General features: G+C 56.5%; 1 protein-coding gene across 5 annotated transcripts in view; it reads left to right on the forward strand.

The window, feature by feature from the left end:
* The first annotated feature begins 763 nt into the window (after positions 1-763).
* IGSF9B (immunoglobulin superfamily member 9B) overlaps positions 764-20,501 on the forward strand; it is a 49,826-nt gene continuing 30,088 nt past the window's right edge. For 3 of the 5 annotated variants that reach the window (XM_058544781.1, XM_058544782.1, XM_058544784.1), the window contains exons 1-5: positions 765-1,009; positions 11,533-11,730; positions 13,567-13,713; positions 19,010-19,161; positions 19,476-19,593. In XM_058544781.1, the coding sequence (XP_058400764.1) occupies positions 946-1,009; positions 11,533-11,730; positions 13,567-13,713; positions 19,010-19,161; positions 19,476-19,593 (679 nt within the window). In that variant the 5' untranslated portion in view covers positions 765-945. Of the gene's footprint in view, positions 1,010-11,532; positions 11,731-13,566; positions 13,714-17,440; positions 17,601-19,009; positions 19,162-19,475; positions 19,594-20,501 lie in introns of those variants that run through there. The other 2 variants (XM_058544783.1, XM_058544785.1) reach the window with 2 other exon arrangements.

A 20,501-nucleotide genomic window follows, 5' to 3' on the forward strand; every position in this document is an offset into this window, starting at 1 on the left:
TGGTAGGTTCCAGAGGGGGTCGTGACACTCCCACAGCCAAGAGCGCTGACGAGTGCCAGTGACTCATTCTAAATCTTAGCGACGTGTAGAGGTCATTTTAGTCATCCCCCTGCCTTCAGGCTGCATGGAGCTTAACTTAACATCATGTTTGGGTGGGAGGGATGTGTTGCTCAAGGAAGAGTGTCCGTTGAGGGGAAAGGAGTGGGAGTGGGGGAGGTAGCGCGTGACCTCTTCGAAAAGATCTCCAGCGAAGGACGTTCCCTAGCTTTCCCAGGCTGCCCATTCCTGGGTTTCCCCATCATTGAATCAGCATCGTCCTCCCGGGAACTGCTTTTTGCTGGATAGAAACCGGATGTTGGGTTCCCTGGGTGGGCGGGGGCGACGTCCCCTCAGACCTGTCCGAGGTAATTGAGACTCCCAGGGTCCCGCTAGCAAGTCCGAGAAGCTACCAGTTCCTTCACCAGAAACTTGCCATGCAGTGTGAACAGACAACAGTAGACAGCGGAGACGCTACAACGCCTTCTCCCTGGCAATGCGCATGATTCTGCGGCTCTGGGCTCGCCACACTTCAACGCACCTTGAAATGGGCTCGCCGCCTTCGCGCCGCGACGGGCAGATATCCAAGCCAATCGGCCCCCAGGCTTGTGGGCAGTGTCCAATGGGCGGGCGGCGGGGGCGGTCTCAGAGGCCCGGCCCGGCTAGGCTTCACCGTGGAGCTGGCTGCGCTCCGCCTGGGCTAGTAGTGCAGGTGCCGCTGCGCCGGGGCCGGGGGCTGCGCGCCGAGCCGAGCCGAGCCGCCGAGGGATGGAGAGCCGGCAGCCGGAGCTGCAGGAGCACCGGCGCGGGGCGTAGGCGGGCGCGGGCAGGCGCTCGGGCGCGAGAAGTGTGCGGGCGCAGGAGCACTTTGCGATAGGATGAGGCTCTTGGCTGGCGCGCGGTAGTACTATGATTTGGTATGTGGCCACTTTGATAGCAAGTGTGATCAGCACCCGAGGTCTCGCGGCTCAAGGTGAGTTGAAGTGCAGCGTTCCTCCTCTGCCCCTCCCCGGCGCTCTCAGCCCCTTCCTCCCCGCCTCGGGCTCCCCGGCCCCGCCGAGCGCCGCGCCTTTCCGCGGGCTCGGCTCGGGCTCGGGCCAGGCGCGCTCGGGCGCACTGCCCGAGAGGGCCTGGGGTCGCGGGCCGGAGGGGCCGGGCGGAAGGGGGCCTGAGGCTACAGGCTGCAGGGCACTCGGAAAAGGATGCCTTGGGATCGGGGTCGACTTCGACCACCCTCTGCCCTAGGGCTTCTCACCCGCGTGCCGAGCCCGGTGTCCTTTGCCAGAGCAGCAGCCTCCTTGAGTGCTGGGGAGTCAGCGGCTTTCCTAACTCTGGCTGCCGGGGAGTTTGCGGCTCTTCGGGCAGGCTGCAGCACGCTCGAGCCCGGCGCAACGCCACCGCTCCGTAGACGAGCCCGTGCAGGGAGGCGCGACCCAGAGCCTTGGGACTCTAGGCACCCACGGCTAAGGGACAGGGTTTCGGCCCTGCGGGCAACCACCGCTCCAGCTTGCGCCCTTCCTGACCACACATCTTGGCAGCTGGAGGTCGGATCCTCTTCGCAGGGCGGGGGCACACGAAGCCCCAAGAGAGGAGAAGAGCTGGTTAAGGGCGGGGGTCCCTCAGCGGGCTCCGAGGAGCGTCCTCCTTTGGCTTGCCCTGCCGGGCGCCGGCGCCTGTCTTAGCCGCACCTGGGCCCCGGCCAGGCAAAAGTTCCCCGGGAGCGCGCCGCAGCCGGGCCGACCCCACGCCGCCCTCCCAGGCTGCGAGCTGGCCGGGGGCGAGGGCGTCGGGGGAGGAGGTTCCCCACTGCTGCATCTGGGAGCGGAGCTAGGTTTTCCTCTATCTTTTTAACCCGTTTGATCTGGGAAGAGGCAAGAGGGAAGCCAGCGAGTTGGGTGATGCGTGCGTAAGCGCGCGGGCTTTTGCTTTGGAGACGGGCAAGGCGACCTGCAAGCCTCTGGGTGGCAGCCCCGGCTCTCGGCCCTTGTATGGAAGTAGGAGCGGAGCCTGGAGGGAGCCAGGATTCTAAGCTCACGGTTCTCAGCGCGCAGACACGACCCAGCTGCGGGCAAGTTCACAGAGCGGTGAGGAGATGGCTGCGGGAGAGAACCGGTCAGTGGGTGGAAGTCAGTAGGGAGGACCCGCCGAGGAGAGAACCCACTCCCGGCGGTGCTGCGGCAGCAGGGGTCGGCAGGAGGCGCCTTTCGCGGGGTCTTCTCTTTGCCTTGTCTGAGGGTGTGGAGGAGGAGGGGGAAGTGATTTGAGAAAGTTTCTGGGATGGACTGTGTCTCCCATGCTATTTGGAGGGTCTGAAAATAGAACCAGAGGAGGGCGAAGGGAAGGGTGATTTTGTTAAATGATACCTTGTTGACTTGGACGGTTTTAAACCTCTCCATTTGTAAGATGGGAAAACTGAGGCCAGGGAGACACGGGGATGGGTGTGAGGTGGGTCGAGTTGTGTTGAGAATCTGTCTCCAGCCTCAGTCTCCTCCTTTCCCCTATTTCCCTGTAGTCTTCCAATGCCCTGGTCCTCCTCCCCTTTGGTATGTTCCTGCTGTGGGACTGTCGCTGAAAGCACAAAAGGATGTGCTGGGATCTTTGAATAAAAAAGAGACACTGAAGCGTGGCTCTGAAATAGCCTTCAAACCTGAGAAGGCAGGGTGAGGGGAGTTTAAGCACAGAGTGAAGGACAGTGGGTTTATCTTGCAGACACGGAGTGGCCAGACAGAAGGAAGGACTTCCCAACATTGAAGGTTGTTGGGCATGAAGGTTATGGCTTCTTTCTGGGTGTGCAGAGGTCCTTCTGTCTGGGGTGGCTTGCCGTGCACCCCTGCCTCCACCTGCTGTTGGTCTTGGGATCTTTTTAGCCTAAGGAGGCTCTGTGTGTGGTGGTGAAGGACCCAGGACTAGAGTGAGATGACCTGGATTCAAATCCTGGCTCTACCACTTGCTGGCCCTGTGACCTTGGGCAAGTTGCTTGCTCTCTCTAAATGTCACTTGCCTCAATGGAAAATGGGATTAAAGGTATGAGCTTGTAAGATTTTGTTTGTGAACATTGTTGCTATAAAGAAATGAGTGACTACCTGTTATATAGTAAGTGCTCAATAAGTGTTAACATTATTATTATTATAACTTGAATATCTGTGGAGTTCCAAGCCCCTTCTCAATTTCTTTCCCTTGGGCCATTCAGGGCAGTGGTAGCTGGGAGTGTCTTGGGGGGCGGTTCAGAAAGCTGACTGTCAGGAACCAAGAACTCTTTCACGACTGACCTGGTCTGGGGAGACCCTCTTGTCCCCCTGCATCCCAGAGATTGTGTGGAGGGCCTGCAGGCCTCAGGGTTGCTTGGAAGTCCTTTGAAAGATCTGCAAAACTGGAGTTTTGTCAGTGGCCAGAGGCTTGTGGGAAGAATGCAGGGAGCCCAGGAGGCAAACAGCTCATAGCATCACAGCCTCTGGAGGGGGGCGGGGGAGGGGGAGCGCTGTGTGTCAGGCGCCTGCTTGCATGAGAAATACCAGCCAGTGTTCAAATGCTGGCTCTGTGTGAGAGCTCAACTGTCCTCCGACTGGCAGAGGTGACTTCCGGGGAGATTCCTGAGGGGGAGGGACTTGGAGATGCCGCTCTTAGGGTTTGGCTGAAGCAGGGGCTGCTCTAGCAGAGGGGTGAAAGGGGACAGCCCCCTCAGGTGGTGTCGGTTGGGACAGAGGTAGGGATGGGCTCCCCCTTCTGGCTTTAATCACGCGTGTCTGGGAGGCGGGTGAGGTCACTGGAGAGGTTGGGGAGGGTTTGCAGAACAGAGAGGCTAGAGAGGTATCTGGAGCCTGGAAGATGGTGATTGGAATCTCAGCATCCCAAATGTTTGCTGAGCAAGCTTCGGGGAGGACCCTGGGCCATACTTGGCTGACTCTGAGCCTCATAGGGGAGGGAAGTCTGGGCCTTTATTCCCAAGGCTGCCTCCTCCTGTCTGTTACAGGTTCTGTGCTTGGATTATCCCTGACTACAGAGTCCCCAAATAAAGTGGGGTTCTGACAGATTCTGGTAGTAGCTGGCCCAGTGCCCTCTACTCTTTGCCTGGCCTTGCCCCCCGCTTCTTCCCTTTGGCACTGAGGGTGGGAGGGAGGAGGCTTAGACTGGAGGCTGCCAGCAAGACCTCATGGGCAGCCCATCAGCTGAAAAGGGCTTAGCTCAGGAAGTGGCCAAGTGGGGTGTGTGTGTGTGCGCGGCGCGCTCGCGTTGCCAGCACACACACCCTGGAGGCAGGGGTGTGTCTGGCAGCATGCACCCTGGGAGAAGCTGAGCAGGGGATGTGTCGGAAGGGGCCTGGCAGAGGGACAGTGGGAAGAATCAGCTTTCAGCTGCTAGCCTGAGGCCCTACATGTGCTGAATTTGGAGTTGTCAGTCCCAGAGCTGGGTGCTTTCCTGTTTGTGGCTCTGAGACAGAAAGCTGGGATCTGGTTACCCAAGGAGCAGAGGCTGCCTCTTAGGGAGATGCTGAAGCCCAGCGTCTCTGTGCCTCTGCCTCTGTTCCGGCCCCTGGCACTGGCTCTCCTGCTGCCTGCTTTTTCTCTCTCCCCTCTGCCCCCCCAGCCACTGCGCCGCTCTGCTGCTCTCTCTTCTCCCTTGGACCTCTCTTCCTCAGGCCTGCCTCTCATGGCCTTCCTGTGTGCTGTGCTGAGGGAGTGAAGGCGGGGGCAGAAGCCCCAAAGGAGGCAAGGCCTGAGATTTCACACCTGACTTTTCTCCATGAAAGTCTCTTCCCTCCCCCACACGTGTGTGGACTCCTGGGGCTGAGGCGCGGGTCTCAGGGGAGCAGTGCTCTTCTGTCTGCTCCGTGGGTTGGGACCTGTCTTGCAGAGTGGATCTGAGTTGTGAAGAGAGCTATGATGGGTGCATGCTGTCTAGAGGTGTGTGCACATGCCTGTATGTGCATGTGCCTGCCTATATGTATGTGCACTTGTGTTTGTGTGTGCACATGTAGAATGCAGCAGGACAGGGGACAGTGAATGTCCAGGCACGAGGTGGGGGTCACTCCTGTCTGAGTGCCGTAGGTGGCAGGAAGACTCGACTCAGAGCTGATGCCTTGCTTTCTTCATGCCCCGCTCTGCACCTGCGTCCAGGCAGCCCAGAAGTCCCAAAGTTGGAGGCTCAGCCCAGGGGCTGGGTTGAAGGATGTCTGTGGTCCCGAGAAGAAGCCTAAGTGGGAGAACAAACCCAGGCTGAACTCCCAGGGATGTAGAAATTGGTCTGTGTCACTAAGGCGGGCTCTGGTATCAGGTGCCAGCACACTCCAGAGTGAAGGGGCTGAGTCCCTGGGGAGATGGGAGAGGGTGCTGGGGTTGCAGAGGCAGCTTGTAGCCTGGCCCCCTCAGGGGCACTGCCCGTGGGTGTGAGCCCTGTCTGCTGGAGGCAGCTGACCTATTTTTCTGAGGAATCTTCAGCTTTTGTATTCTCTCTCGCGTGAATAGGCAGGAGACTGGTGGGCAGAGCTGGGGCCTCCATAAGGGTTTGGAGAACAATTCCATGTGGGCCAAGGCTTTCAGGAGACCCCGCACCCGCAGCCCAACTGTCCTGAGAGGAGAGGGGATTGGGATAGTCCCCTCAGCCTGTCCTTCCAGCCCCTGCTCTCCCACCCTCTTACCTCCCTCCTGGGGACAGGCATCCTCCGAGATGGTCTGTGGCAGACAGCTTGCACACAGGCTCGTCTTCACAAATTGGATGAGATGAGCCACTGTCCTCATTTTATGGCCTCAGAGTAGGGAATGCTGACACTTCACTGTGAGTAAATATGGCCTTCAATTTCCCACTTACTTATCGTGTTGACCTGGCACCTTATATGAGGAATGTGGCCTGGTGGTGCCCTCACCTGGCTCGTGTGCACTTGGTCGGCATGAGCATGCAGGGTGCAGGCCCCTGCCCAGCTGCTGGGGAGATGGTGGGTGGGGTGTGGCTTTGCCTTTCTGCTGAGGAGCCATTAAAGGAGCAGAGCGGAGGTTGAATTACTGACAGCTTCCTGTCAGTGGCTCACGGGGAAAGGGCTCTTGGAAATACAATCCAGCCAAGAGCAAATTAAGGTTGCTAATAGCATCGCTACCTCGGGGGCTGCTGGGGGGAGCCCAGCCGAGAGGGTTAGGGAGGAGAGGCACCCACAGGAGGAAGGAGGCCTGCATTCCTGCCCCTCCCTCCCCAAGGCTTTGCTGTTCAGAAGATGGGACAGTTCCTGGCTAGGGCCAGTCTGGGCTCACCTGACCTCTGACTTCCGACCCTGAGAGGTTTGATGGGGAGTAGGGGCTGGAGGGCTGTGAGGACACTGATAGGGAGACCATAAAAGGTGGGGACTTCTCTGAGGACCTGCCTAGGCTGGGTGTAGGGGGTCCTTGCTGGAGGCAGAATGATGTCCAGATGACCTCCTGCCCACCTGCCTTCTGGAAGGAGAACAAGGACACAGTCTGGTGTTTTGACACAGGCCTCTTCTCCATCTCACATGTTCGAGCGCTCTTAGCTTTGCTTTGGGTAGTGGGGAGTCTGTCCTCTGCCTTCCTCGTGCCATCCCTCTGGGGGTGTACCTCCGTGGGAGGCTCCGTGGGAGCCTGAGTTGCCCACTTCCTGGAATCTCCTGGAGCCTCCTGGCTTGTCAAGGAGAGATTTGGGGACTATTGGGGGCTGTGCCTTTTTTGGACTCAGCAGGGATTATTTTTAGGCTGGCAGATGGAGGTGGCGGTGGCTGTCACTGGTATTATTAGACAACAGGCCTCTGGTTTGGGAGTCTGGTGCCCAGAGGAGGAGAAGGGGGTGGAGGAGGGGGAGGGGGAGGAAGAGGAAGAGCAAGAGGAAGAGGAAGAGAAAGAGGAAGAGGAGGCTCCGGTAAGGACTTGTATTCATGAGCTACAGAGGCTGGTGCTCACCGTGTGGTCTTCCCTTACCACAGCTGCTGCCAGACCCAGCCAGAGGCTCCTGGGCCTCAAGCAGAGTGACGCTCAGTCCAGAGCCAGCCAGAGACGGCCAGCTGCCTTCTGAGACAGGCCTGCCCTATCATCCTTCTCTGGTCCTGGGCTGCAGGGGCCTGGCTGTCAGAACCTGCGCAGAGCGTGCAGTGGGAAGGGCTGACCTCTGATTCTGGGGACAGTGGGGGAGAGGCCTTGGTGCCTGGGCCTGTGGCTGGCAGGGTGATGGGAATTACTGTGGGCAGCTGGATTGTGACTCCCCAACCTGCTCCGTGAGTGACTTGGCTGAGCCGAGTGGCCTCCCAGTCTGATCATTTGTGAAATGGAGGTGGTCGTACCTCTGGCAGCTGGGCACTGTGGGCATTAAATGGAATTTGTGCCACATGCCCAGCACCGAGCCTGGGTGTGGTGGGTGTTTAGAGGAAGTTAGCTTTGGCTGGCAGCTGAGCTCTCCCTGCCTTGGCACCTAGGCCTCCTGGTGTTGAGAGTGTGTCCGTCCTGCCCTGCCCTGGTGGAAGAGCTGTAGGTGGTGAGTGTCGGGCACGAGCCTGTGCCAGGCTCTGGATGCCTTGTGTTCTTGCCCACAGGGGATCCAGTGGCAGCCCTGGACTCAGCTGCCTGCTGGGTACCACATGGCCCAGAGAGCAGGAGGTTTGTACCCTATGGGCTTCCCAAAAGGTCAGCCAGACTGCAGGCGGACCTCACTCTCCTTTGCCCTTCGGCTTCCCTTCCCCACTGTGGTTAAAACTACCCAAAGTGGGTTGGGCAGAGCCCCAAGGTGCAGGTTTGCTGGGCTCAGGTACTGCTGCTCCTGCGTTCTTGACAAGGGCACGAGAGATCCAGGGCGCCTCGCAGCCTCCTGCCATCCTCACCTCTGCCAATGCCAGCTTCCCTCTGAGGGTGCAGCCTTGTCGCTTTGGGCTGCCATGATGGTGGAAGGTCTGGGGGTCCCTCCCCCTCTTGCAGCCCCTCCCTACCTCAGGTCACTACCCATCCTTCTCTTCCCCCCCTTTCTTCCCCTCCCTTCTCCCTCCCCCCTTCCTTCCTGCTCACTGCAGAACCAGTGGGCGTTGCCCCAGCCAGTCCTGCCGGGGAGAAGCCTGCCTGCTCCCTGAAGGAACAGCCTCAGCTCCGTCCCCCTCCTGGTTCTGGGTCCTTTGAAGGCCTGTGGCTCTGTGGCTGAGTCCTCTGTATCCCTGAGTTCTCTCACTTGCCCTGGGCTGGGCTCTGCCTGCGTCCTGTTTGCGTTGTGCCCATCTCGGTATCTCTCTCCTTCCTTGCTTCTTGAATCTCTTTCATTCTTCCATTAGGGTTTGGTGTCCTCTGAGGTTTGAGTTTATCTCTCTCCTCCATCAAGCCCCTCTTCCTTCTTTACTGCCAGTCTAGTTACTTTTTTTTTTTTTTTTTGCTTTGAGCCTTTCTGGAGAAAGTGTTTTATTAGACATGCTTTGGCTCTGAAAGGCTCAGGCGTAGGGAAGAGCGCTTGTGGGGGATGGGGTGAGAGAACGCAGTGTGTGTGTGGTGAAGAGATGAGGAAAGCTGGTAAATATTTTAGGGTTCAGAAAGCCAGGAGGGCTGGACTGAGTGTGGAGGCTGGCCAGCTCCCAGCCCTCTGCTGTCCTCTTGGGCAGCTCTGGCTCTCTTTGCCTTGCTTATCATCTCTGGGACGCTTATCTCACTGTGTCCTCTCTCCAGCTGCTTGTCCCTGGTGGAAAAGGTCCTTGAGAAGGTCCTGAGCCCAGGGGCAGGCTGGGGGTGTGGTTGGAAACCTGGAGCCAGCGCCAGTGCTGGGAAGGTGTGAAAGAGGCTGCCTCATTGCCATGCAGGGAGAATGAGGCAGCGCTAGGTGCAAATGAGCAGCCAGCACTGTGGGAACCCATGTCAGAGCCGACCCGCCTCCTGGCATTGCCCCCCAGAGCCCTCAACCCCAGCAGCCAGAGCGCTCCAGAGCCGAGCTTCACTGTCAGAGGTGGGCAACTGCCGTTTCCGGCCCCTCTTCCTCCTGTCCTAGGCTCTAGGGCCAGAGCCCTGGGAAGGAGCTCCCTTCTGTGGACAACCTCTGTCCCCCACCGGGTAACCCAGCCCCCGGGAATAACTCCCTCCTCTTCCCCCAGGCTCTTGTATATCCTCTTTTCATCTCCAAAGCCTGAGCTGCACACTTACATGTGCACACACACACTCATACGCACACACACACTCTCACATGCACAATCTGCATGCACACACTCACACACGTCATTTTGTTAAGAGCTATTCTCACGCACACATTGCACACACACGAGCGTGCGCGCGCACACACACACGTTGCTTCCCCTGCTCACTCATGATGCCCGGTTTGCCCATTCCTCCTTGGTCCAGGATCAGCCTTTGTGCTCCCGGACGCTGGGAGGCAGGCTCTGTCCCTATCTGGGTGCCCCTGGGGTTGTGGGGGTGACTCCTGCTGCAGCTGGGCTCCCTCTGTGCTTTCCCGGAGGGGCTGGAATTCAAACTTAGACTGAAGCAAGGTTGGGGGTGGGGGACTGGGAAACCTGCTGGGGCCTCAGGCAGGTGAGTGCAACACTCTGCTCTGCTCCAAAAATACTCTGTGATCTTAGCTCTTTCTCTAGAAAACAGTGATGTCACCCGTAGCCAATCAGCTTCTGGAAGGGTTGCCTCCTCCTCCTTCCGCAACTTGCAGGGAGGAGAGGGAGAGGGGGAGGGGAGAGAGAGAAGGAGAGACGCACAGAGACACACAGACAACATAGACAGGCATGGAGAGAGATGCAGACACAAATGCTCAAGCTCACAGAGAAAGAGGTCCACATAGAAAAGCAGGCAAACCCCTTCCCCTTGCACAGCGGACAGAGATGCACGTATCCTCCAACACACACACACCCCCATGCACACAGGCGCACACAGGCATACACGCGTGCATTCTGATAGAGACGTAGAAACAGAGAGAGACAAGCAAGTGGACAGAATTCTCACATAGAGTGGGAGCTAGAGAGAAAGAGACAGAGAGACACAGAGACATAGAGAAGGAGCAGGAGAGAGAGAGAGAGAGAGAGACATACAGGAGAGAGGGAGAGAAAGAGAAACAGAGAGACACACGGAGAGAGACAGGGAGAGAAAGACTCAGAGACAGGAAAGAGAGACAGAGACAAGAGAAGGAGACACGTAGGAGCACACAGGGGTCAGAGATGCAGTAAGAGACGCAGAGGCACCCCGACAGACAGACAGACACACAGGGGCTGCTCTCCTGGGCATCCTCTCTGTGGTGTAGTGGGAGGGCCCAGGGGCTCCCTGGCTTTGAGCCACACTGAAGAGCCGCTGTCCTCGGTGCTGCCTGGAGGGCCCAGCAGGGACCTAAGGGGAGGCGGTGGGGATGGGGAAAGCTGTGGTCCAGCCTTGGGGTTGTGTTGGGTGGTGGGAGTGAAGGCAGGAGGGAGAGACTTCCCCAGCTGTCCTTTTCACTGGGAAGGAAGCTGGACAAGGTGACTTTGTGGGCATAGAGGCCTGGCATGGGAGTGAGGAGTGTCAGGCTGGAGGTGGGGGCTGCATGCCTAATTTAGGGGCTCAGGAGCTGGCTGCTGACGCGTGTGAAGCCATGCCTGGGTTAGCTTCTCAACTGTGTCCTCCACTTTGGGGCTGGGGCTGGGAATGGATGTCTCCTGCTATGTCCTCCTCCCCTGCCAGGAGGCTGGGTGCACCTTATCTAGTCATATGCTTTGTCCTCCCCCTTAGCTGGCTGAGGTTGGCAGCCCCAGGGTCCCCCTCCTCTGTCCCCAGCATCCTGCTCTCCTAATGATGATGTCTGAGGCTTCTCAGTCTGATAGGTTTGGGGCTTGGAAATGGGAGGGCTGGAGGCCCCTCCCACTCTCCCCTCTGCAGAAGATGGATTAGGAGGAGTGGCCTGGAGAGGCCAGCTCAGGCCTGTGGAGCTTTCCCTCTGGTGGTGCCATGAGCAGCCTCTGCTTGGCTTGTTAGGGATTCCCCTGCTCCCGCATGGAGTACTCTTGTTTTGTGCTGTGAACCTCAGGCTGAGCTGGGGGTGGGGCACAGGAGGATGGCTGGCTCTGCGCCTCCTACCAGGCTCTAAAGGAAGCTTCCTGGTGCAGGGAGACATTCCATGTTTACCCTCGGCTGCAGCAGGCCCCAGCCATTGTCTCCACAGAGAGGCTGAGGCCCCTCCACCTTCTTGGTGGCCAGACTCTTTAGAATTTGAGGGGACATTAAAGGGGGAGGGTACAGTCATGGCTCTGCTCTTTGGCATTGGGGAGGGAAGGTGTGGTTTGTGGGACTGAAGGGAACTGCTTCTCTTTCTCTTCCCCTGTCCCTCTCTCCCTCAGGTTCCTAGATACCGACCCCCAGGGCTGTGGGAGGTGTGAGCCGGGTGGGAGAGGTGTGGCAGTACACTGGTGACCCTCTCGGGGAGGGGGTGAGCTCCTCTTCAGGAGGAGGGCTGGGGGGCAGCTGGCCTGGTGGAGGAGGAGGGGGGTGCCCCTGGGGCCGCCAGGGCAGGATCTCCTTGTCATCTCCTTTTCTGTATCCCCTCATCCCCAATTCGCTGTCCCATTAGGTGCCCACGGCCTGCGAGAGGAGCCCGAGTTTGTGACTGCGAGAGCCGGTGAGAGCGTGGTCCTGCGATGCGACGTGATCCACCCGGTGACGGGACAGCCCCCGCCCTATGTGGTGGAGTGGTTCAAGTTTGGGGTGCCCATCCCTATCTTCATCAAGTTTGGCTACTATCCCCCCCATGTGGACCCTGAGTATGCAGGTGAGGTGCGGGCCACAGGGCTCCCCCGCCCTGTTTCCCTCCTTGGTTTTGGCGAGGCTGTCCCTTCCAGCCTGGGCCTTCTGGGCTCTCACTGGCTGCTGGTCATGGTCCTGTTCCTCCTGTCTTTATCTCTGTTGTCTCCTATCTTTTCTGACTGGTCTGTTATCTCTGTTTTCCACAGTCTCTGCCTCTTTCCTTCCATCCTTTGGACTCCGGTAGGTTTTAATTAAGTGGTGGGGAGGAGAGGGAAGAGGAGGTGATGCAGACATGAAGCCCTCCTAAACAACACAGCCCAAGGTGCACAGGGGGCAGAGGCAGGGGTGAGAGATGCGGAAGCCTGGAGAGAAGGGCTGGGCGGAGGGAGCTGAGTCACAGCCCTGCACCCGGGGCCAGGCTGCCAGCAGCAGCTGCAGGGTTTGCTCTGTCTGCCTTCACCCACTCCTTCCCTTTGGCTCTAAAGCTGGGGCCTCATCCCATCCCTGAGTGTCAGGGAGTGTCTCAGCCAGGCAGTACCGCTGGCGGCACCTGCTCTTTGCCTCCTGTGCCACTCCAGCCCCCTCCTCCTGATTGGCGGTGTCTTGTTCTGCAATTACTCCTGCTAGCAGAGGCCTCCCTGAGAGTCCCTGCCCGCGCCTGCCCGCCAGCCTGCAGGGAGAAGGGTGTGGTACGTGTGTGAGTGTGTGTGTGAGTGTGTGAGGTGTGCGAGTGAGTGTGCACGTGTGTGTGCATGTAAGTGAGAGTGTGTGTGTGTGTTTGTGTTGGGGTTTAAAGGAAGAGAGTAAGCTGGCAGGACCCTGCTTTTGTCTTTACTTGTGGCTTCTGAGGTCTGAATTGCAGTTCTCTCAGAAAGCTTCCATTTCTGCCTCTCTCTCTCCCTCTCCCCTCTCCCTCTCTCCCTCCTGTGTCTGTGGTTGGTTTGGATAGTCTGGTTGGTTTTGATCGTCCGGTTTTTAGGCAGATAGCCAGTGTGGAGACAAGGGGGAAAGCAGAGGAGGGGGTGAGGGGTGGGCTGAGGTGGGGGTGAGGGTGAGGACCTGAGGGCAGCTCCCATCCCCCTCATGGAGGAGGGAGAGGTCCTCTCCATTCTGCTTGGCTCCTGCTGTGGCTCTTACCTTCTCATCCCATGAGGGAGACGAAGCCGGCCTCCTTGTGAGGGGAGGATGGAGTTAGGGCTGGTAGCTTTGGGGTCTTTGCTCTGCGTGCCAGCCCTTTGCTCATTCTCCGGCTTATAGGCTCTGGCCTCTCAACTCCTGGGGGCGCTGGGCTCTGGCTCAATGGGGATGACGGGTCCCCAGCCTGCCTTCCCTCTGCCCTACCATAGGGAAGACAGACAGAGAGGGTGCTGGGTGTGCGGACCCAGCTGGGACAGGAGTGTCACTCAGCCTAAATGGAGGTCCAGGGCCCTGCCTGAGACTCCCTACCTCATTCTCTACTGTCCACTCTTCTCTCTTCTTCCTTCCCTCCCTCTCTCTCTCTCTCTCCCCTTGGGGCTGTAGTCCTCACGCCTTTCCTTTGTCCCAGGAGATCTGCTGGAGGATGGGCGTGTTCTGAGGAACAGAGGCTCTTCTCAGTGCAGACAGAGTGGCCGCTGCAGCTGGGACGGGGCCAGTGAGGCTGGAGGGCTGGGGATGGAGGGTGGCTCCGTGGCCCAGGCTTTATGCCTTTTCCTTTGCCACCTGCTGCTGGAGGTTGGTGCCAGCTGTCACTTTGGGGCCCTGCTGTGGGAAATGGTCTGAAGGTTACCTCGGGTCCTCTCCCTTTGGCTGGAGTGGGGAGTGTTGAGTGGCTGGCCTCGCCCTGATGGCCTCTGGGGCTTTTGTCCACTCTGCCCCCCAGGCCGGGCGAGTCTTCATGATAAAGCATCCCTGCGACTGGAGCAGGTTCGCTCTGAGGACCAGGGCTGGTACGAGTGCAAAGTGCTCATGCTGGACCAGCAGTATGACACCTTCCACAACGGCAGTTGGGTGCACCTCACCATCAACGGTGCGTACGGGCCCTTCCCGGGGAGGGTGCCCTGGGGAGACTGCTCTCTGAGGGCCTGCTCTAGGGGGAGCCTCTTTCTTGACTGCACCCCATCCCTGCTCTGAATCCCTGCTGCAAAGAGGAGCCTCAGTGCGGTTGGGCTCCATTAGATATCACCTCCCCACTACTGCGCCCCTCAGTTGTCTCCCTAGAGCCTCTAGGCTCAGAGGGGGTGCACAGGAGCAGCTCCCTACAGCTCCCTGGGCATGAGGCAGGGCTTTTCTGTGGATGGTGGTGTCACAGTTCCTTAGAGGGAGGTAGGAATCTGGTTCTTGAAACCAGGAGGGGTGAGGCTTTGTGGAGGCCAAATTGGTAACTGCTGGCATTGTTTCCCAGCCTTGGGAAGACCCTGCCAGCCCAGGACATGCCTTCCTGCTCTCCAGTGAAATTCCTGGAGTCCACCATTACAGTCTTCCTTTTTGGGTTAATATTTTGGTTCCTTGTTAGATGTATTCCTTGTCTGAGTAATAGGTATCAAGGGTCTGTCGTATGCCCAGCCCTCGCTAGATGGGGAGACATGAGCACACCCAGACATGGTCCCCGCTGTGCTAGGTTTACAGTCTCATCCGGCCTGGGAGTCCTGGGAAGAGTCAGTGTTCATGGCTGTCAGTGGTTAATAGCTCAGGTCAAGTGAGTTGTGCTGTGTGGTGATGCTTTTCGAGTGTCTGGGCAGCGGCATGGAAGCCCTTCGCGGAGGCTGCAGGTGAATTTGCCCAGTTCCCAGTGTTGGCCTAGGCTGGGCCCTCGAAGTCTGCCCGGACAGAGAGTCCCCCCATGTCTCTGGAAGTCCTTACTTGGGAGGAGATACTGTGGAGGAGCCAGGAGAAGCTGGAACCGTGGAGAAAATTTAAAGGAGTGTGGTTTTCATAGTGGGAGGGGAGCAGGGCTTTTTGTTCTGTTTTCTTTTTCTGGCCAGATCCTTATTCTTCTTTATTTAATTTATGACAAAATGTGTTTGGCCACTGCCATGTCGCAGACCCTCTGCTGTGACTGAGGGCTCTGCCGCGTGTGTGCTTTGGGTGCCCCATACAGCCTGGATCCTTGTGGTTCGATACCTGCGGCTGTAGGTGCTGTGCTCGGGAGAGAGGCATCGATGTTGTTCCTGGCTTGGGAGCTTCTCGCAGTATTGTTCTGCCTGGAAGGACGGCTCTATCTGCCCTCCCTTGTGGGGTTGGGTCATTCCTCCCAGGGGCTGGGTCAGACTGTGTTCCTTTTGGCTTGAGAACCTAGCCAGGGGCCTGGAGGAGCAGAGTGTTTTAGCCCGAGCACTGGCCTCTGGGAAAAGCAAACAGAGCTGTGGCCCTTGGTGAGTGTTGTCCAGGCGCCTGACCTGTCAGATGTAGTCGGCTCCCGTCAATTAGGCCCGGGCGGGAGACTGGTTGGAGGCTTATTTTAAGTCTTGGGCTGTCGCCCCACCTGGCAGCTTTTGAGTCACCTCCTATTGATACCAGCTGCTGTGTGCGCTGGGAATGAAAACTCATCTTAATATTAGCCCAAGCAAAACATCATTAGGGAGCAAACCTGCTGCTGAGAGCTTCGCTGACTGCACCCCGAGCCAAGAGCCCCGCCTGCCTTCCTTCTCTCTCGTGTCCTTCCTAACCAGGGCTGGCATCGCCTCCAAGCGCCACCTCCTTTCCTTTCGCATCATCCTGCTGGTGTCCTTTTCAGCGATCTGAGACATCAGGTGTTCAGTGAACACTCATGTGACGGGAAAGTGGAATTCAGCTTGGCAGTGTGTGTTCTATTACATCTTTCTCTTAGTTTGCACGAGTAGGAGTTGATTCTTTGGGAATTCCTAGTTGCTTAGAGTGGAATGAGCATGGAACCAGACCCTGAAAAGACTTGGTTTATTTCGGGAATCCACTGCATATTAGCTGTGTGATCCTGGACAGCCTCTGTCACCTCTCAGACTCCGGTTTTCTCAGTTACCAAGAACAACGGCTCTTTGCAGGGCTGTTGTGAGGATTAAGTGGAATGCTGTGTGAGAAAGCATCTTGCACAGTGTCTGGAACATTGATTGCATGTGGGTAATTGTGTGTAAGATGCTGGCCATCCTCCTTCTCAAGAGAGAAGAAAGATGAAATCAGATGGAAATGGACCAGCAGGGATGTAGTAACGCAGGAAGGACCTTAGGCTGGAAGGTGCAGGGGACTGTGGGAGTTTGAAAGTCCTTGTGAATCCACCAGTAATTATACATTCAAAATGCATTCTTGAATGTCTTCTCTGCAGCAGGCTCAGGGGATACAGCAGTGGGCACAACCTATACCCAGCTCCCAAGGAGACTTCAAGAGGCCGTTATGTCCAGAGACAATTGCAATATGGGGTTTTGGAGCACAGGGAGGGAGAGCTTCTCTGAGGAAATGACCCCGTGCAGAGACCTGACCAGGGAGGAGGAGGTAGCAGGTGCAGGGCTGGGGGGTGGGAAAGTGTATTCCAAGCAGATGGAACAGCATGCCTGGAAGCCCAGAGGAAGGAGAGCCAGTGCATTCAGGGAACGTGGGTAGGTTGTTCATATGAACCTGTTGGGCAGAAAAGTTAAGAGAATGCACCTTCTGCTCCAGGCTTTAGAACCAGGGCTCGTCCCTTCCCGAGGTGCCTACCTCCCAAATGGGTAGAACAGAACAGATACCTCCCAAGGTGAGAGATCTCTCTCCCTTTATTCCCCCTTCCCTTCATCCCAAGTTCTGAGGTTCCTTCCAGCGTAAATATTTCCGTTACTGAAGGAAAGGGTCTGGAGTGCCAAAATTCCATTGCTTCCTGACGAGAATGTTTAATGTCAGGCATTTTCTGACAGGGATCACCTTTGGCAAATGAAAGGCCAGTGAAAAATGAGAGTTACACATTGTCTCATTCTCCTTCTGTGTTTTCTTGAAGACACAGTTGGGTTGGAAGCAAATCTGATTATTTCTTTATCACATATAAAATACCTGAGAAGCCCAGGCCAAGCCTCACTTCAGGTTGCTGAATGACTTGGAGGAGAGGCCAGGCTGTTTCTAACCTGCACTGTTAATTATAGGGCACTTGTAAAAAAGAATTAAGCCTGGAAATGCAGCTGGCAAGCTAATTCCTAATTCAGTAAATAATCGAGAGTCAAACCATTATTTTCCAGAAAACTCGAAATTGTTCAAAGCACTTTCCTGATTAGCACCTAAATAATACAGTAATTATGTAATTAGTAATTAATTTGTCACTTCAAGATGTAATTTAATTTATTATCTTTTCTTTTAAGCTTGACTCTGGAAGTAATAGAGGCTGTGGCTGTATTAACTGTGTTTCAAGGGGCAGGCTTGGCAAGAGGGCTCTGTCGGAGATAAGCACACCATCCAGGGCAGGAGAGAAGCCTGGAAGTTACGATTCCAGGATTCCTCTACAAGGATTTGGAGTGACTTTTACCATTATTTTTAGTGTATTGGACATTGGATGAGAATTGACTTTCTTGAGTATGTGTATTGTGTGTGTTTTTGTGTGTGATGAAGTGTGCTTGCTAATTTATTCAATATTCACTCTCCAAGAGCCCCTTGTGTGTCCACACTGAACTAAGGGCCTTGGAGATTATTTGAAAAAGTGGTCTTGCCGTGGTCTTGCTCTTAAGTTTTATGTGTTTGCATTTGTACTGGTCTGTAGGTGTGTGTATGTGTGTGCGCTCTTGTTCATTTCATTCATTCATCCATTCAGCAGATCTTGGTTGAGTACTCCATGCCAGGAACTATGCTAAAAGCTGGGCATACAGTGGGATTTATGGAAAAGATCTCTGCTCTCAAGGAGTTAGTGATAAGTGCTTTAAAGAAAAGGAAGCAGTCTAAGGGGATGGAGAATGCTGGAAGCGCCGTCCTGGATGGGCTGACCAGGTAAGGCAGACAGGGCATTTTAACCAAGACTTGCGTGAACTGAAGGAGTGAGCTCTGGTGTAGGGTTGCAGGCAGAGGTTGGACATTCTTGGACATTCGAGGAAGACAGACGGCCAGTATGGTTAGAGCACAGTGAAGGAGAACACGATGGGAGGTGCGGTTGGCATGGTGGGGCAGGCAGCACCGAGTCCCGAAGCCCTCCGACCAGTTCTCAGGGCAGGGCAGTCTGCAGAGGGGAGATCCCTCTCAGAGCTTCTCATGAATGACTCAGAGGCTCCTGGAGAGCATGGCAATGATGGTAATGGCAAAATAACTCTCCTGTTATATATGTTTGCGTTTTACTAGATCCTTTTCACGAACTTCATCTCATTTATTCCTCACATCAGTTCTGAAGGGTGAGGGATTTAGGTAAAGCCCAGAGGCTGAGTGACTTGCCCAGGGTTACTCAATGAGGGGCAGACTAACACTTGAACTTGGTCCCGAATGTTGAGTGCCTTGATGGGCTCATAATGGCCTGCTCCAGCCTGGGGTTGTGGACCCTCAGGACTGGTGTTCAGAAGCGGGGGCCTCTCACTTCAGAAGACTGCAGAACTGATAGTCCAAGGGGTCAAGATTGACCAGATTACTTCTACAAGCAGCTCAGACAAATGAGACTGAGTGTCTTAAAAGCCAATTATCCAAACAGGATGGATTTTTGTCAAAACTCCAATGAAGGTGATGGGGGGACAACCTGGCATAATTGGAGGAGAATTAAGAGGGACATAGCCTGCAAGGGCTGTCTGCCTTTATCCATGGAAGCCAGAAGGGGAGGAACGTGGATGATTTTCTCTGCAGAATCTGGGAAAAGGAAGATTCTCTGTAACCTTGGCCTGTGATCTGTGTGAGGCCTAGATGGGGCTCAGAGGGTGAATGTCCTGGAAATGTGAGGGCTGGTTGGGCTGGGGTTGAGGCAGTGAGATTATCATGGAAAATCATGAGGTGAAAGACTGAAGGATGGTGGAACAGCCTGTGGAGCTGGTGGCGAGCGTGTGCTCTGTGAGAGCCGTGAGAGAGCGGTCTTATTTACCCTCGTGTGCCTAGTGCTGAGCACAGTGGCTTCTCTGCAGTAGATTCGCAACAAATACTCCTTTGTTGGGAATTAGCCAAGTACAATGGAAACGTTTAGAATTTGGACCCAGCCACACTGACTTTGAATTCCAGGTCTCCCCTCTGCTTGTAAAGTTCAGGGGCAGAGTATTGTACCTGTCTCCACCTTCCTTCCTTCATCTGTACACCTTGCAGAGGGTTACACGTGAACCTATGAGGGTTACGTATGAACACGCCAGACGTGGTGCCTGGCATGGGTGGGCACTGCGTGCAGGGTAGCAGCCTGGCTAACTCTACCCTGCAACTTCGTGGTATTTTTGCAGCTCCTCCCACCTTTACAGAAACACCCCCCCAGTACATTGAGGCCAAGGAGGGTGGCAGCGTTACCATGACCTGCACAGCTTTTGGGAACCCCAAGCCCATTGTCACCTGGCTCAAGGAGGGGACACTCCTGGGTGCTAGTGGGAAATACCAGGTAAGTGTGTTTCTCCCTTGGGGCCGCGGTACTCCCGTCTCCTTACCCACCTTCCCTTTGCCCCTTTCTCCCTCTCCAAGGCGGTCTTCCACTTCACGAGACCAGTAACACTGTGCAGCGGCACAGAGTGGAGAGGGAAATAGCAGGCAGACTGGCTTGGCTGCAGGCATTGTGTCCATGTTGTTGGAGGGAGATGGAAAACAAAGCACCTGCCTCCATCCCCCAGGTGCATGAGCCCCGAGGCCATCTCTGCCTGTGGATGGTGTTAGGGGTACCCAAGGGCGGTGTTGAGCTCCATCTCTCCTTGGTCCCAGGTGAGTGACGGCAGCCTGACGGTGACGTCGGTCAGTCGAGAGGACAGAGGCGCCTACACCTGTCGAGCATACAGCATCCAGGGGGAGGCCGTCCACACTACCCACCTGCTTGTCCAAGGTAAGAATGATTTCTCTGGCCTCCTTGTGCCCTGGGCGTTTCGCAGGGACTTCCAACCCCACTGAGTGGTGCAGGGGTTTTCCCAGGGCACGGCTGGCACAGCTGGTGGTGCATGGGGAGATGGGCAGCCCATAAGGATCTGGGCGGGGGTATTCCGGCGTATCGTGTACCTCATGGCTGGAGCTCCCATGGTGGCCTGCTGTGGCCATCATATGGGGTAGTGGGAGGCACCATGCTGAGTGGGCTTCCAGTTTCTCTAAATGTCCAGGTCGCATCCTGCCATGCCTCCGCCTTCCCCCTCAGTTCTCCATCCATTAGTGATGACATCAATAAATAAAGAGAGGAATTCAATCCAAACCCCATGCTTAAGTAACACTGAGGGCATTTGGCAGATGCTAGTCTGTCGAGCTCAGGGCCCCAGGGTCCCCAGAAGGGGCAGTGTCCTCCCTGTGCCGAGCCCATCCACCTGCTCCTCGTCCCACCCACCACCTGCAGGAGGAGCGGGTGAGGGGTGGTGGCGGCTCTCTGGGTGGCTGAGGTGCACGCCCTTCTGGCCTCCTTCTGACTTGGAGTGCTGAGCAGCAGCGTGGCCAGTGGTCCCTCTGCCGCCCGGAGGAGAGGGGCCCTCTCTTGGGAGAGAGCCAGGTGGCAGCTACGGCCTGTCTGGAAAGCCAGCACTGGGGACTGCTGGAATGTCACCCTCTTTTACTCTGCTTCCCCTGCCTCCTCTCCCCTGAGCTGCTCTCTTAGCCTCTGGCTGGTAAGCAGCACAGCCCCTTCTCCTCCAGAGGCAAGATTATTCCTTGCTCTGGATTGAAAAGAGTGGCCTTTCTCCCTCCTGCATGTCTCCTGCTTGGGGCTCTGCTAAAGAGAAGGATGGGCAAGAAGGGCTCTGTGTGTGTGTGTGT

The sequence above is a fragment of the Diceros bicornis genome, chromosome 7 (genome assembly GCF_020826845.1).
Source record: "Diceros bicornis minor isolate mBicDic1 chromosome 7, mDicBic1.mat.cur, whole genome shotgun sequence".
NCBI lineage: Eukaryota > Metazoa > Chordata > Mammalia > Perissodactyla > Rhinocerotidae > Diceros > Diceros bicornis.